General features: G+C 48.6%; 3 protein-coding genes; all 3 read left to right on the forward strand.

The window, feature by feature from the left end:
* Positions 1-928, forward strand: part of GSTUM_00005150001 (uncharacterized protein) — a 2,585-nt gene extending 1,657 nt beyond the window's left edge. The window contains exon 1 of the mRNA XM_052355740.1: positions 1-928. This exon is cut by the window's left edge and continues 1,657 nt beyond it.
* An 8,384-nt stretch (positions 929-9,312) lies between these two features.
* GSTUM_00005151001 (uncharacterized protein) lies at positions 9,313-11,852 on the forward strand (the record flags this gene model as incomplete). XM_002837180.2 has 9 exons in its annotated part: positions 9,313-9,554; positions 9,682-9,717; positions 9,805-9,902; positions 10,134-10,303; positions 10,367-10,447; positions 10,503-10,610; positions 10,663-11,154; positions 11,207-11,383; positions 11,438-11,852. The coding sequence occupies 9 exons, from the start codon at positions 9,313-9,315 to the stop codon at positions 11,516-11,518; spliced, it is 1,485 nt and encodes a 494-aa protein (XP_002837226.1). The 3' UTR covers positions 11,519-11,852.
* Positions 11,853-14,029: 2,177 nt separating this feature from the next.
* Positions 14,030-14,907, forward strand: GSTUM_00005152001 (uncharacterized protein; the record flags this gene model as incomplete). XM_002837181.2 has 3 exons in its annotated part: positions 14,030-14,401; positions 14,468-14,542; positions 14,600-14,907. The coding sequence occupies 3 exons, from the start codon at positions 14,030-14,032 to the stop codon at positions 14,723-14,725; spliced, it is 573 nt and encodes a 190-aa protein (XP_002837227.1). The 3' UTR covers positions 14,726-14,907.
* Between the last annotated feature and the right edge of the window lie 39 nt (positions 14,908-14,946).

A 14,946-nucleotide genomic window follows, 5' to 3' on the forward strand; every position in this document is an offset into this window, starting at 1 on the left:
AGCAAAATTGAAAACCATGGTATCGTGGTAGGAAAAGGCAAGGAAAAGTCAGCACCTTCCCGCTGTGCTTCGATTCCGAGCCAAACACCTCGCCAGAAATGGCGATTAACTTCTATCGCTTAACAGGCTGCTCAAAACCACTCTTTCTTGTTCGCTAATCGCGGTTGCTTCCCGTGTAGGTCGAAGCAGTGCCCGTTTCCGGTAATGCCAAGGTGAGGTGGGAAGAACTTTGTACCAAGTCCTTCTTGGTAAGGGCACCTCTCCCCCCTCTCTCTTCAAATATGGTACCGGTATTCTGAGGAATGTTACCTACCCCACGAGGTGCAAACAACGAATCACTGGGGCCAAAACGACAGGGCATCACAGGACGCCGAGAGGGTGAGCTAACGCGCCCATCTACTGGATCCCCAGCGTGCAACCTGAGAGCAACCATGCTGGAAGCTCAAGCTTCCAAATGGCTCGGACAGACCCTTGTTTTATTTTTTTGCTCTCTTTTCAAGGGACCAGAAGAAATCTTGCAGCTGTAGCGGTACCGTATGTATGCACTAAAATCTCGCGATACGGAAAAGCGCCACCAACAAATGTACCATAGATTTTCACACCGGAATGCGAAAGTCGAGAATGAGGATACCATATTCATGGGGAAGACGAGCGAGCCCATATAAAAAAAACTTTTGCTAGGGGGAGTTTATGCGGCGGCGTTAAGTGCTAATTGGGGAATTGAGACACTTCCCACTCATCCTGAACCTCCTCCACCCCCCTCCGCTCCCTCCGTCCCGTCCCGCTTAACCTTGTGAGCACCTCATGATAACATTCCCTACCTACCATAGCAACAACGCCCAATTCAGCCCAAAAAGGCTATTCCTACAAGAGTGGGAAAGCAAGAGAGAGAAAGAGAAAAAGAAAGGAAGAAAGAAAAGAAAAAAAACGTTAAATAAGGTGAATCCGTACATGAACGGAAGAGGAAGGAAAGAGTGTTTATGTCGGAGCTTGCGAGTGTGCATAATCTGCACCAGGCGTGCCTTAACTATTCGAATTTGAACTGTAGCCTTTTTCCTTTTTACTCATGCCGCTACACCCTAGTCCGCTAGAGTACCGGTGGGTGTAAGTGCAGAGTACCAGCGATAATTTTCCGCCAATATTTCCTATGCTACTTACTTGTGCTCGAGCACAGAGAGGAGGGTAGATTGCCAAGTGGGTGATCATGATCACCTGCCCAAGCAGGTGACCAATGAGACCACAGTAGGGGTGTCTCATTGCCCAATCCTTTAAAGGGGGGGGGAGGGGGTTCGCGTGTGGTGGTGAGGTGCCGGCCTGCTTGCTCGCCTGCCTTACTACGGTAACACTGCTGCATCGCGATTCTGGTTTTGATCCCGCACAAAAAGAAAAAAGAAAAGTGTGGACGCCGGAACAACCTTCGTGAATCAATTGTCAATCATCACTTCCCCGAAACTACCCCTCCCTCCCTCCCTCACACCCCCCCACCCTTCTCAGGGCCAGAATGTGCTGAGGGTGTGTGTGTGTGAGTGAGTGAATGAGTGAGTGAGTGAGTGAGTGAGTGAGTGAGTGAGTGAGTGAGTGAGTGAGTGAATGGACCGTAGACGAGGAAGTGAACGAAGAGACGAATAATGAAATTTGTTCTCTTTTGTTTACAGTGAAGGCCTCCCAGGGCTGAAGTAAAACAATGAGAAACATTGTTTTTGTTTTGGAAAGGAAAAACAACATCTTGCTTACCGGTACCGAAGGTGATACCGCATAGCAGGGGTTTAGGGCACAGCAGCACAACAGGAGAGGAAGAAGAACTCTAGAAAAATCACCCACTACCCTATCACATCCCACCGGGATCATCATATCCCTCGATATAATCATTAGTAACATCCACGGAAGGGGAAATTGAAAAATGGAAAATGCTCAAGAATATCCTCCATTCGCAGGACACAGTTAGGCTGAAACTTTGCTGGCATCGCTTCAATTAACCTTGCCCGCTGATTGTAGGGGAGGGGGGGAAGCCAATCCCGCACGGGGCGGCGGTCGAGGCCCTATGCTACCGACAATATGCGCGGACGAGTGAAAGGGAAAGGAAGAAGAAGAAAATACAAGACATTAAAAGAATGATATATGTGGGTGGTTCGCACATGCCGCGTCCGCCAGAGCATCGTAACCGCCAGCCAAAAGTAGAAGAATCCGCATCTAATGACGCGAAACATAGCGCAGTCAGTCCCCCCAATCTTTCGTTAAATGCTCCCCCTCTAGCTGGCCAAGGAACTCTTACTTATCATGGCACCGGCTGACTGGCTGACTGGCCGACTGCAAGTGGAGTATTTCATGGGAGGAGGGTATCATTCCACCCCCGCTCCCTCCTCATTGCAACTTATAACTCCAAAATGCTATTATAATTATTATGATAGCGTGAGTGAATAAATACCAAGAGTTGGGAATAAAGAAAGAAGAGAAACACTGTTTCAAGTTGGAGTCAGGCGTCTATTCCTTCACCGAGAAGACAATCGTAAGTTCGTCGTACCGCTGGGGAAGGTAAGATTGGATATGAGGAGGAGGAGGAGGAGGAGGAGGAGGAGAAGGAAAACTTCTCCCGTAGGAAAAATGGTCATGTAAAGTGGACTGGTCGTTCCGAAACCCCCCAGTGGCGGGGAATGTCTTTTATCTATTTATTTATTTATTATTCTTTTACAGTACTCGTATCGGTGACCGGTTTATGATACTGGTACTGCCTTAGATGTATGATGAGTGGATTGGTGATCAAGCTTAGTGGATCGATCTTCCCCCTCCCCCTTTTTTCTCCCCTCTATCCCTCCGTCTCCCCGCTTGCCTCTCGCATTCGTTTCTTTCCAAGCCACACATCTCGTATCGGACTTGTTTGGTTGGAATGCATGAGAATCGCTTTTGGTCTATGAAGCTTGGTTTCTCCCGTACCACAGCAATATCATGCCGTAGCCTATCATGGCTCGCGTTTCTTTTTCTTCTTCTCAGGTCTATCCGTCCGCCTGGCAGCCAGGAGAATAGGAGATTCAGATCGGCCCGCCACTACCACTAAAAAGGATCCCCTCCGTCCGTTTCGCCAGTCTGTCTGTCCCTTGCCGTTGTTGTCGTCGGCGCAACGCCGTGGATTGGGCATGAGCAGAAGGCATCTTCGTATGGTGGAGGACTTCTTGAGTCAACCTACCTCGGCGCCCCGAGATCACCCAACTCTGAGTGACGAAGACTCCTGAAAAGCAACACCTATCCCAAATATGAAGCTATCAAATGATCGACTAGAAGTTGGAGAATAAGGAAATAGGAGCCGATTTAATAAATATGAAATTTTGATTGAGCTATTGCAGTTCGAAAAGAAGGCGGTTAATAAGACAATGTCCCACCCAACCGTTCACGGTTAATGGCCCGGTTAATGTGCCAAGATCCTGATTTAACCGACTATCAACTAAAAGCTTCGAGAGTTCGCCTGAACTAACCTACAAGTCGCGGGACAAGATGGATTTGGTGGTTCTGGTCTAAGAAGTCCCCCACCAAAATCCGGCGCGGTAGACTATCCGAGTACGGCGCCATTGTGCAACGAAAGATATGATATGCCTTATCGATAATAACAAGGGTCCCGGTCAAATCTTAACAATGACGATGTTATCCAACAACAAACTCACAACAACCATAATAACAACAACAACAATTGGGTAAAATATGCAAAACCGGATCAAGCTTCCTTCTTGATTATGCTACTCATGATAACTTGAAAAGTAAATAATATTATAACAATAATGAAAGTAAGTTAGGTCCCGATGCCTTTTGAAGATGACGATGGGAGGAATCGTGTCGTATCGTAGGATTCCTTATTACCGATATTATTGCTTTTGTTGATTGGGACCTCTCGCTTGGCGTTGCGGAATTCAGAAACTGAATCATCTTCTGCTTCTGCTTCTTCTCCATGATACCGGTGTTTTGACTATTTGCCTGGTTCAATGGTCAAAGCGCCGCATTTAAAATCACTTGACCAGGGAACGCTGAGGATAATTTGGGGGGGGGGGTGGAAGGGGACGGCAAACCCTTGTAGGAAACCAAATGCATCCCATCCCCCCCCCTGCTGTGACCGCAACTAATCTCCCAATTGGCTACCTAAATAACTGTTTGAAAATCTCAGGCCTTGTTTCCGGGTCTGAAGGACAAACTGCCGCACCGTGCTTGCTTGAGAGGCCACTCCCACCACTGACCACCGCTGGGGCTTGGCAAATCAAACAGAGTGATATATCATGATTGCTGCTGCCCAAAACTTGATGCTTGATGAGGAAGCCGGGCTCAGCCTGCGGTTGGGCGGTTCGCTAGCAGCTTCTCTCAACTTCGCAGCCCAACATGCGCGATGACTTAGTAAATGTACGGTGGATGATTAGTCTCTCTGTAAGTGCTCAGCCGACTATCTTTTTTCTTTTCCTGCTGATGCTGTTCCCTGAAATACTGTAAAGGTTGAAGGTCAAAGAGCTAAAAAAGGTGCATGCAGATCCACCACCAGCGCAGAGCCTAAGGTCTAGGCCAGTCCCGCTCCCGCGATCATGTACTTGTATCACAAGATCGAAAAGGTCCGAGTCTCGTAATCAAATTAATCAATTACTGGCCCGGGCCATCCTCCCATGAACTTGCCCCGAGAGGGAAGCGAGGCATAAAGAGAGGGATAGACAGCGGGGGGACGAGTGGAGTCCTGGAGATCGTGCAACTCGTATGTACAGTACTGATAGCTCAACTGGTCGTTTCGCTGAATGCATTGCTGGAATTCACAGTGGGAGGATTACGACCTACTTAAGTGGGGGCTTGCTTTATTTTTATTTTACTTTTCACCTCTTCCATTCCATTTCCCTCTCGCAGACGAAAGCGACTGGGGGGGACTGGGGGGTTGGAGGTGGTGATAGGTGGTGGAGATGGTTCTGTTGAGGGTTCCGGACCCGGATGCCGTCTGGTGGGGCCGTGCCATACCGGTAAGTGCATACATACAGCACTGCACCGTACTCGAGTACACATCCCATAGGATATCCTTCACACAAACTCTTCGAGATAACGCCCCTCACTTCTCGCCCAATAGCTCTACGCCCACCTTTGCAAAGATGTACTTTTCCTCTACACGACCCTTAGAATGAGGGAATTTCTCCTCCTCAATTCCTCACCCTTCTGCATGCCTAGGGCTGTTATCGTCTGGCTGTGGTATGGTGTGCTCGAAGAATGACGTTCGTACTGGGGAAAAAAAAAAGAAACGAAAAAGCAAAAGGGTCCAACTAAATTGTTAGAAGTCCCTTACATGCTTTATCTCCCGTCTAGGCCCTGAGAGGGAGAACGTGTGATAGTTGTGCAGGGCGAGAGGCAGAGCTTCCCTCCCCTCCCTCCCACCCCCGCCCCAAGCCCTGCTTGTTTGGGCGGCCGGTCGTGTTGGAATTGTTTACTGTACTAACAGGATTGGAGAAACGCAGGAGTTCAACGCTCGGGGAAAAGTTGAACGTATCATGTGCTCTGATTGTCTCCAGGGGTTGAAGAAAGGGTTGCGGATCCAGGCGGGTCCTCTACCGCCGTGCCGTTCTGCATGGCCGGAAAGGGAGGGAGTGGGGGATCTACCTGGTGGATGGATGGATGGATGGGACTAGCGTCTGATCCATAAAGCTGCTGGATGGTATCCCAGCGGGTAAAAACCGTTGCCCTAATTTTCATTTTTTTTCTTTCTATTTTTCCTGAGATTACTGGAGCGGACAGCTGATATTGATTTAGTAGGTTAGACTGCCAGCGACATGTATCATAAGACAAAAACGTAACAAGACCCTTGCCCGGTGGACAGGCTACACGTTATGGATAGAGATGTGTTCACAACAGGCGATAAAATAGACCTAAATAGACCTGCTAAATCCGGGGACTCTAGCGATTCTGGACGAAGATCTGACATTGCAGCTGCCAGATCTGATTGTTGGGGGCGGTTTCGGGCTCGAGCCTATGAGCATGCGAGGAACAGTATGGGCTAACGTCGGTGGCTTTCCATCAAACTCGGTAGGGGGCGCGGCAGTGAAAGACCGTAAAGCGGCCAAAACCCTAGATTTTCTCTTATGATACGATTATTACTATTATCATACAAGTAGGCAACTTTCTTCTCTTCTCTTCCTTGTGTTTTGTGTTTTTATTTTGCCCTTTTTGTTTTTTCCTCCATTGTGCTTGTGGTTTGTGAGCTATCCTCGGAATATTACAGCTTCAATTGGGTACGTGTTATCATATCACCGTGGTATGGATGATAGCGCTCGAGCGCGGGATCACCTCACTTTCACGCGACTCGCAAGCCTTGGACATTAGACCACCGGCAGCTGCTTGCTTCTCATTCATAGCTATTGTCATAACCGTTGTCATCATCATCATCATACGGTAGCCGTGCCCCACTTGACTTGGGTGTCGAGCAGTTATCGTGTTAAATCCGATCGGTGTTGCTGATTTGCTCATCTCAAGGAATTGGTGAGCTGCTGGCGACTCTACGGTAAGAGTGGGTCCCTTCAAGGTGCTCGCGCTGAAAAAGACGTCAATCCAACATCCAACCACAACTGGCTTTACCGGTATTCACCCTCCGCAAGAGGAAGGGACAACCGGCACTATTGGAGAAAGTAGGAAAACAAGGGTATAGCCGGTAGTGGAAGTGCGAACTGAGACATGCTCAGGACCCGGTAGGAAAAAGCAAGGGCCCAACCCGAGAACCAGACAAACGGCGCCTTAACGCGATCCACACACCGCCGCTGGAATTTCCTATGTTTCCAACACTCATCCATCCCCCTGAACATCGAAAATCTGCGCCCTGAACCCTTGGCGGGGGCCGTTGTCACTTATTTTTATTTATTTATTCCTTAGCCAACGGACGAACCCGTGTCTAAGTCCGAGACCTCCGGCCAACCCTCACCAAACCAACTTGCGCAGCGCTTACAGCTTCCATCAACAGATGAAGGCTAATATACCTAGTCGAGCACCTGCTTGTATCCGCTTCATCCATTGCCCTTCAGCAACATTTTGGGTGTAACGAAGGGCTAATATCGCCAAAGGCACATGACAACTTTCCTACAATCCCGACAGGGTTACGTTGTTGGCAACAGTAGTACTAGTACCTCAAGTGACTTTTCTCTTTTGCCTCTCGGGATTAATTATTTTAGCATTGGGGGGTCAGGACAGGGACCCTACCAGGCCGTTGGATGTGGGGGTTGGTTTGGTTGGTGAGGTTTGCGCTTCTAGCTGAAGAATGCGCGAAGGGTATTTCGCATTTTTATCTCTAGCCACACAAGGCTGTGTGCAAAAAAACCTTGCCTCGTGGCACGAGAGTATTTCACAGATTCTCACTCGTACCCCTTCCTGCTTTGATATGTGAACGGTGGTATAGGCGGTTCGCTGGGCAGTAGCCTTTCGTTCGTTTAAAGTGACTATCTCTGGGATATTGGCATGAGTAGGTTTCTGTTCATGTAGATTCGTGGTCACGCGGGGCACATGGCAGCTTCTGATGAGAGTGCGCAGATGAAGCACATGGGCCGCTTCAAGGAAAGTAATTGAATGCCTTTCAGAGAGGTCCTATGGGTTTTCCATCATGAATCCGGACGATACTCTAGCACTCTACTAGAAAGTCTAAATTACTTGCATCGGGGAACCTCGATGAGAAACGGTAGCACCGCAGGCCTTTATGTTTTAGGCATATCTATTTGCCGGATCTTCGTTTCTGTGCTACTGGGTGTATGCTGGAGGGTCACCCTCGAACTCAAAAGACTCGGGAATCCACAGCTTGCGGCAGAGGCGCAAGCATGGGCCCTGGGCTAACTAGATTAGTATAAATCCTGCCAACGTGCTATCAATATATTATGCCCTCTGACAAGGAGTTGTAGCACTGGTACCACTCTGGCTCGGAGATTTTAAGTTTACCGTTTTCTGTTATCCGTACTCGAATACTCGTAGTTTATCCTTTGCTCCCCGCTACAACAAACCTTATCATAACTACCGGTGCTAAGTCATTGGGCTATACATCCTGGAGATGAGATCATAAGATATCTAGAAGTAAGGTGGGGGGGGGGGAATAAAAATTAAAAAAAGCAATTTCCAATGGAAAATCAGGAATCCACATCAATTTTACCATTGGTCCGCGGTAGGAGCCTGAGCCATATGGGTGATAGCATTCTCGATGCGAATCTCGGGTGGGGAGAAAAGGATATCATACAGTAGAAGCGTTTCGGGGATACCTACAGTACCACCATTGGTGTGGTGGGTGGGGGCGTGCGTTAACGCCGCAGACCCTGAGGTATAAGAATTTGGCACGAGTCAAAAATTTGACTTATTTTCCTATCTTCCCTTCCACGAAGTCATATTTGCGGGGCTATTATGCGGTGTAAAAAGTGATGCGAGTATGATAATTAGTTTTATCAGAACTCATTATTCACTCTTTCTTTGAGAATTGCCAAGACCACCCATTTCTCCTCATTGGCGCTAACGACCCAGAGTTCGGTTGTGAGCAGAAGGTAAGGACGAAAGCTCCCCCTGAATTACCTACCGGAACAACATCACTTGTCTCCGTCCTATAAAAAAAATAAAAATAGCGGCTATCTTAACTGAGTTTGAATTCATCTGAATTAGTGAGCTTCTTTTTCATTTTCTCTCTACTTTGAGTTCTTTTCCATCTCTGCCCTTTCTCACCTGGAATTTCGTTTTGTCAATTGTGTTGCTTCATCTGTTACGGGGGGCACCAGTAAAAAACCTGACCAGCAGCGGCAGCAGCAGCAGCAGCAGCAGCGGCGGTGGCGGCACCATATCGATACCGACGCTCGTATCACAGCAACGGAATTGCCCACGACGTTTTCTGCAGTATCATACTTTACCGTCGAACCCGTATCATCGTTGCTTTATCGCGGGGTTCCCGTCTGTCACTGTTTCTCGTCATTATCGCGAACCTCCCGCAGGCCCGTTCACCTCCTCACTCCCCCCCCCCCACAGTCTCTTTTCACACACCCCCGCGTGTCTCAGGAACACCGCGTCATTCGCCCATCTTGCCGGGAGAAAAAAAAAAAAACAATAAAACAAAATAACAATAATTTGTTACCATGGATACACTACAGTAGTTATCTTCCCCCTATAATCTTTATTCTCCGCTCCACTTCATGTCCCCTCCCTTCCCATTCCAAGATACCTTTCTCTTTTAACCCGCCTAAACCCTTCACACTCTTTCATCGCTTTCCGGGATTAGCCAGATATTTCTTTCTTCCTCCGTACATCACTTTGTAGCCTTCCTGCCACTGCATTGTCACATCGAGCTTCTCCTTCATTCTTATCATGGCACGGGCTGTGGTAGACTGGTTTGGTTTCCATGCTGATTACGAGTACGAGTATAGCAGCAATGATGCCCCTGTCTCTCGTCTCCGTCGGAGGTCCAATGTCAACATCGATGCCATTCATGACTTTCCTGTCGATAGTGAGATGGCCCCGGCTCAGTTGTATTCCACAGAGTCCGGTAGGTTGTTCCACTCGGGAAAGATCGCAATCGTAACTGTTGGGTTACCGGCTAGAGGGAAAACGTACGTTTCTTTTTTCGGGGGTAAAGATAAAAATGAAGGAATCGATTTATTCGCCTCTTGTGCTTGCTTTGCTGTCCAGACAGACAAACGTTCGGGGAAACTGATTCTAGTGGTCGGGGATGTTTAGGCACGTTTCTGTGGCTCTCTCTAGGTATCTGCGCTGGTAGGTTCGATAACTCTCCTGGGCCATTCCTGATCCGCGCTTTGGGCTGCTTGATATATGTACTGTGCTCACATGGCCCGGATACAGGTTGGGTGTGAAAACCCGTGCTTTCCATCTGGGCGATTATCGGCGTGCACACATGGGCCACGGGAATGATGTTCCACATGACTACTTCTTCGTTGACGGTGAGGCTCCTCTTTGTCTGCGGGATCCCTGATTCTCAATTTGCTGTCCCTTCGCCGAGGCTGGTCGGACCCCAACTTGGGCGGTGTTATGTGTTGTTACTTTTTTTTCTTGCACTAGTCCCGTTGCACGGCACACCTGCCCCACGTTCCCTCGTCCCCGTCCATCAACTGCGGAGGCGAGAAATATATTAATAACGCACTGTGCTTGTGCTAACTATTGCGAGTCTATAGCATCCCCATCTTCTGTGAAGTTACGGCAGACTATTCTTCAGAAATGTAGGTTCGACCTCTACCATTTCCTGGATCATGAAATGGGCCAGGTGGCTATTTACGATGCAGTCAATCCTACTGCTGAAGGCCGTAAACAACTCTCAAAGGAGTTTTTGAAGCATGAGATTCAGGTACATGGTTCGAACCCTACCTGGTCGGTTGTGACAACTTGTTGAGACCCCCGGCGCTTGCAGACTATATTCATCGAGTCCTATGTCGACGATCCAAAGATTATCGAGCAGAATGTTAGGAGTGTCAAAATTTCTTCGCCTGATGTGAGCTATCAGTTGGTAAATGTAGTAGGAGGCTCGCTGCTTATAAATTGTTTAGTACCAAGGATGGAACCCGAATGATGCGGTCCAGGATTATATCCGCCGGATGGGGGCCAAAATCCCCCACTTCGAGACTATGGACGAGCACGAGCTTAATTACATAAAGGTGGGTAGTGCCCGATTTGATATAGCCTTAAACAATTGACGAGTGATAATAGATGATTAACGCTGGTGAACGTATTATTGTCAATAACTGTCGTTTCGGTTATCTACCTAACCGTATCGTATTTTATTTGATGAATCTTCATATCAAATCTCGCCAGACTTACTTTGCCCGTGCTGGTGCTTCCACTGGAGAGGATTCCTATAAAGCTGATGGCTTGCTTTGTGATGAAGGGGAGAGTTACTCTCAGCGTTTGTGTAATGCTCTTTTGGAGCATCGCAGGAAGGAGAGAGAGGAGTTTATTAAGCAGGGCGGGAGTGATGAGGAATTGAAGCCTTTGACTGTATGGACTAGCACTAGACGTAGGACAGTCCAGACCGCTGCCCATCTTCAGGAACGGGGCTTCAAAGTTAAACAGAGGCCCCAAATGAGTCAAATGAACCCTGGGAATTCTGAGATGACCGAGGAAGAGTTTAAGGCGCATTACCCAGCTGACTGGGATAAGCATCAACTTGACCCTTATCATCATAGGTTCCCAAGAGGCGAGGTATGTAGGAAGATGCTGCCGTTTGGGTGCGCCGCCTAATTGAAATTTGTAGAGCTACCATGATCTTGCCGTTAGAATGGAACCTATCATTCTCGAACTCGAGAGGGAGAAGAACGACCTCTTGATCATCGCTCACGAGAGTGTCTTGAGAGTCTTGTACGGGTATCTGATGGCCTGTTCGACCTCTGATATTCCAAGTTTGGAGTTTCCAAGAAACAAAATTGTTGAAGTGAGTCCTTATAAAGTATTTCTTGTTCCTACAAATCAAAACTGACTTCTCAAGATTCTCCCCGAGAGCTATAATAACAGGGCGAAAAGGATCCCCATTCCTCACACCGATACCAACGGCGCCTACGTCCCTTGAGCTAGCGATGTGACAATGACTCCTATTCCTTTCCTTCTTTTGCTTCACTGGGGGGTTTACTCTTTTTTTCCTTTTCTCTTTCTGTACCAGTATTACAAGCTACGAAACCTCTATAATGCGAAAGCGGGGAGGTTTAAATAGATTTCTACGGTAAATTAGCGGAAGAGGGTTGGCCTTGTATTGAGTTATTCGGCGGGGTTTGCTGTTGAACGGTGTTGGGGTTTCTTTCGCTCCGGTCTTCTGTTAGTTGGTTTACGTGTGTGTCTGTTTGATTGGTTGGGGCTGGATTGTAGTGCTTCTTTAATTCAAATCGGGCATCCTTAGTGTTAACAAATGGAGTGTGTGGATACAAGGGTCAGAGTGATGTTGTAAGAGGTAAATGTTGGGGGAAGTGTTGTGGTAAGATGATTTAGAATGGTAATTTTAGGTATGCCATCGTACTTTAGAGTAGTATTTGGCTGTTGTGTATAAGTGGTATGTTTATTCTACTAGTAGAGCTGTGCTTTGGTATCGGTAATGAGATATATCTTGGGGATTCGTCCAGTATGTCGGATATCCTGTCCCTGCTCCCCTCAGAACTCGACTTTAAGTTCGCTCTAACTCGAGCATGATTTATTTCAAGAAATCGTAATATCACTGTATGGTATGACATTCTCAACGCCTCCACGTAGGAGCTATCCGAAGTGACTTGCCGGGCACTTCATCTCGCAAACGCCTATCAGCGATAACAGCGGGATGTTTGCAGGAGAGCTGCATGCAGTTTCATTAGCCACCACTCGATCTCCCCCACCCTTATCTTGCAGCGCAATATGCGGGACCCGATAGCGGAAGCAAGGGTAGCAGGCCCGGATGGGCGGGTTGATTGCCCGACAGGACGTTCATCCGGTACGGCGGCAGTGAGCCACCGGAATGAGAGTAGCCCAATTATTCACGAACACGATACTGTCGAAGCGCCTGTGTATCTCCCGTCTCCATCCACGCCGAGATGCATGATCACCCTCATCGACGGGGCGTGGGGCAAAGGTCGACGAAGAGAGGGGAAACAATAGCAAGAAGAAGAGGAAGAGGAAGAAGCATGGAGGAAGGTGGGGTTCCTAAGTGAATGAAGAATCCGAGAGGGAGCACAAATAAAGAGCTCCCTCCTATCAACATTCTCCCTTCCGGTCCGGCATGTGTGATTGTTTGCGGGGATTGTGGGGTCGACTTAAGGTGGGATGTATGATAAGTTTCCGAGGACCCCAGGATCATTGTTACTTCCCTCCAACGACTCGAGCATTCCGCTGGATAGCGGGCGGGTAGGCACACCACGTGATGTCATCATCGAAGCGAATATTTATTCTGCTGGCTGGCAGGTGGATTCGGGTTTCCTTTCCCCTCCCCCCTATTCGCCAATGCGAGGTTATGGGTAATCATGCTGGGTTATTTAAGCGTTGAATGTGCTGTACGAGTGGGTATATGATAACACATTTTTATGAGAAGAGGGATCCGTAAACTTTGGTCGGAGCGACTGGAAGGATAAACTCTCCCGGGAAGGGGGAAATGACTGGGTTTGTCTGGTGCTGTTGAACCACTTTTTCGCCATTGGTGGCCCTGGTAATTCGTTGTTCATAAGGTATCACTCGCCCTTCTCATTGTCATTTGCCGAAGAGGTTTGTGCATACCACTATATGGCTTTCGACCCGAAAGTCCGTGGAAATCCCTTGCATGACTTCCCCCCACCATCGTTCTAAGCTCCCTGAAGCTCACTTTCCGGTACTGTGCACGTGCGGTCCGTGACCAGCATTCAGATCCAGTCTCGCACAGCATCCTTCACTGCTGGTATGGTAGGCAACCAGTGCTTACTCCGTGTACCGTGCCAACTACCTGCTGCCTGGGTGCCATCCATATCACATTCCGAGCCCCCTCCCTCTAACAAGGGTGAAATGTGCAAGAGGGGGGGACGCCTTGCTTGCTGGGGGAGCAGTTACCGGTTGTCAATCTTCGACTCCATATATCATTTGAGGCTCTGGTCATGGTATCTGGTTATCAATACTTCACTCCCTCCCTCCCTTCCCCACCCGGGCTACTACTCCAAGTGGTACAGTACTCGTACTAGTACATGGGCAGTTCCACCGCGCAGGCACTCCAGCATAACCTAGCCTAAAAACACAGTGACCACCCACCAGAGGCATGTGGTGCAATGCTTATTGGCTCTGATCATGAGGGAAATGGAAAATCTAGTGGAAGAAACGAAATGCTATGAGATACCCTAGTTCAGTAAATACGGTCCACAACTTTCGGGTTTCTGTTTGTGGAATCGTGAGTGGGATGGGATCTTGGCTAAACCTCTCATTGCAGCCTTGGATTCCCTAGTTGCATCCCGACCCGGGTTACAACCTTCCCATACCACAACACTAGTTCCGGGCACACGAAATTTCTTCATTGCGACGTCCAACGTGGATCATCAACCACAAGCAGCACCAGCACCACTGCCCAAACTTTCCTTCCCGCCACCACCGCTGACCGCCACCAATGGCTCCCAACCCCCCCCACCCCCGTAAACCCAGCTCCAGCAAACCCACCACCATTGCCCCCTCATCAAAATCTGCTCCCGCAAAACAGCCCAAAAAGAAATTCGTCCCGAAAACGCACACAACCGCCGGCGTCGCCATCGGCAAGAACAATAAAAAGCACAAGGACCCCAAAAAGCAGCGCGAAGCACTCCTCGCCAGGCTGGAGAAGGAATTGCCGAAGCTGAATATGGTTACTCCGGCTGGCGTGGTCAAGCCGAAGGGGAGGAAGAAGGGGAAGGTCTTCGTCGAAGATCGGGAGAAGATGATGGGGATTTTGAATAGGGTTAGTGATGGGGTTGAAGGACGGGAGAGATCGAAGTTGGAGAGGGCGGTGAGTTGTATTCCTTCCTGCTGCGTTAGGGGGAAGGGGTGCTGATTCAGCGGGGGGAATTCACAGAGGCAGTTGGAAGCTATTCGCGAGGAGAAGAGGAAGGAGGAGGAGAAGAGGGAGGCGGAGAGGAACAGTCGGATGGTAAGCTCTCTTCTACTCTCAGTTAGATAAAGAGGAATTGGGCTGATGGGATGATAGGAGGGTGCGAAGGATGCTGTGAGGAAGAAGCGGAAGCGCAAGTCTGCTGGGGCTGCCCCCGAAGCACCGAAAAGTTCGTCGGAGAAGACGCCTAAAGGGAGGAAGAAAATGGTCACTTTCACTTAACCTCCGCTTTGCCTTCTAATATATGCTACGAGTGAAGGATCTAGGGGAGGCTTTTGTAATATATCATTGCGCGACGTGGGGTTTTCTTCTTCTTCAAAAGTGGGAAGTCAAAAAGGCGTTTGGTATTATTTGGTCTATTCACGTGTCAATTATTCTATAATTATATATGTGCGCCGAACAAACGAGTGCTGGTCTACAGTTTCAGTGTTTCGTCTACGACG

Source organism: Tuber melanosporum (genome assembly GCF_000151645.1).
Source record: "Tuber melanosporum whole genome shotgun sequence assembly, scaffold_18, strain Mel28".
Taxonomy (NCBI): domain Eukaryota; kingdom Fungi; phylum Ascomycota; class Pezizomycetes; order Pezizales; family Tuberaceae; genus Tuber; species Tuber melanosporum.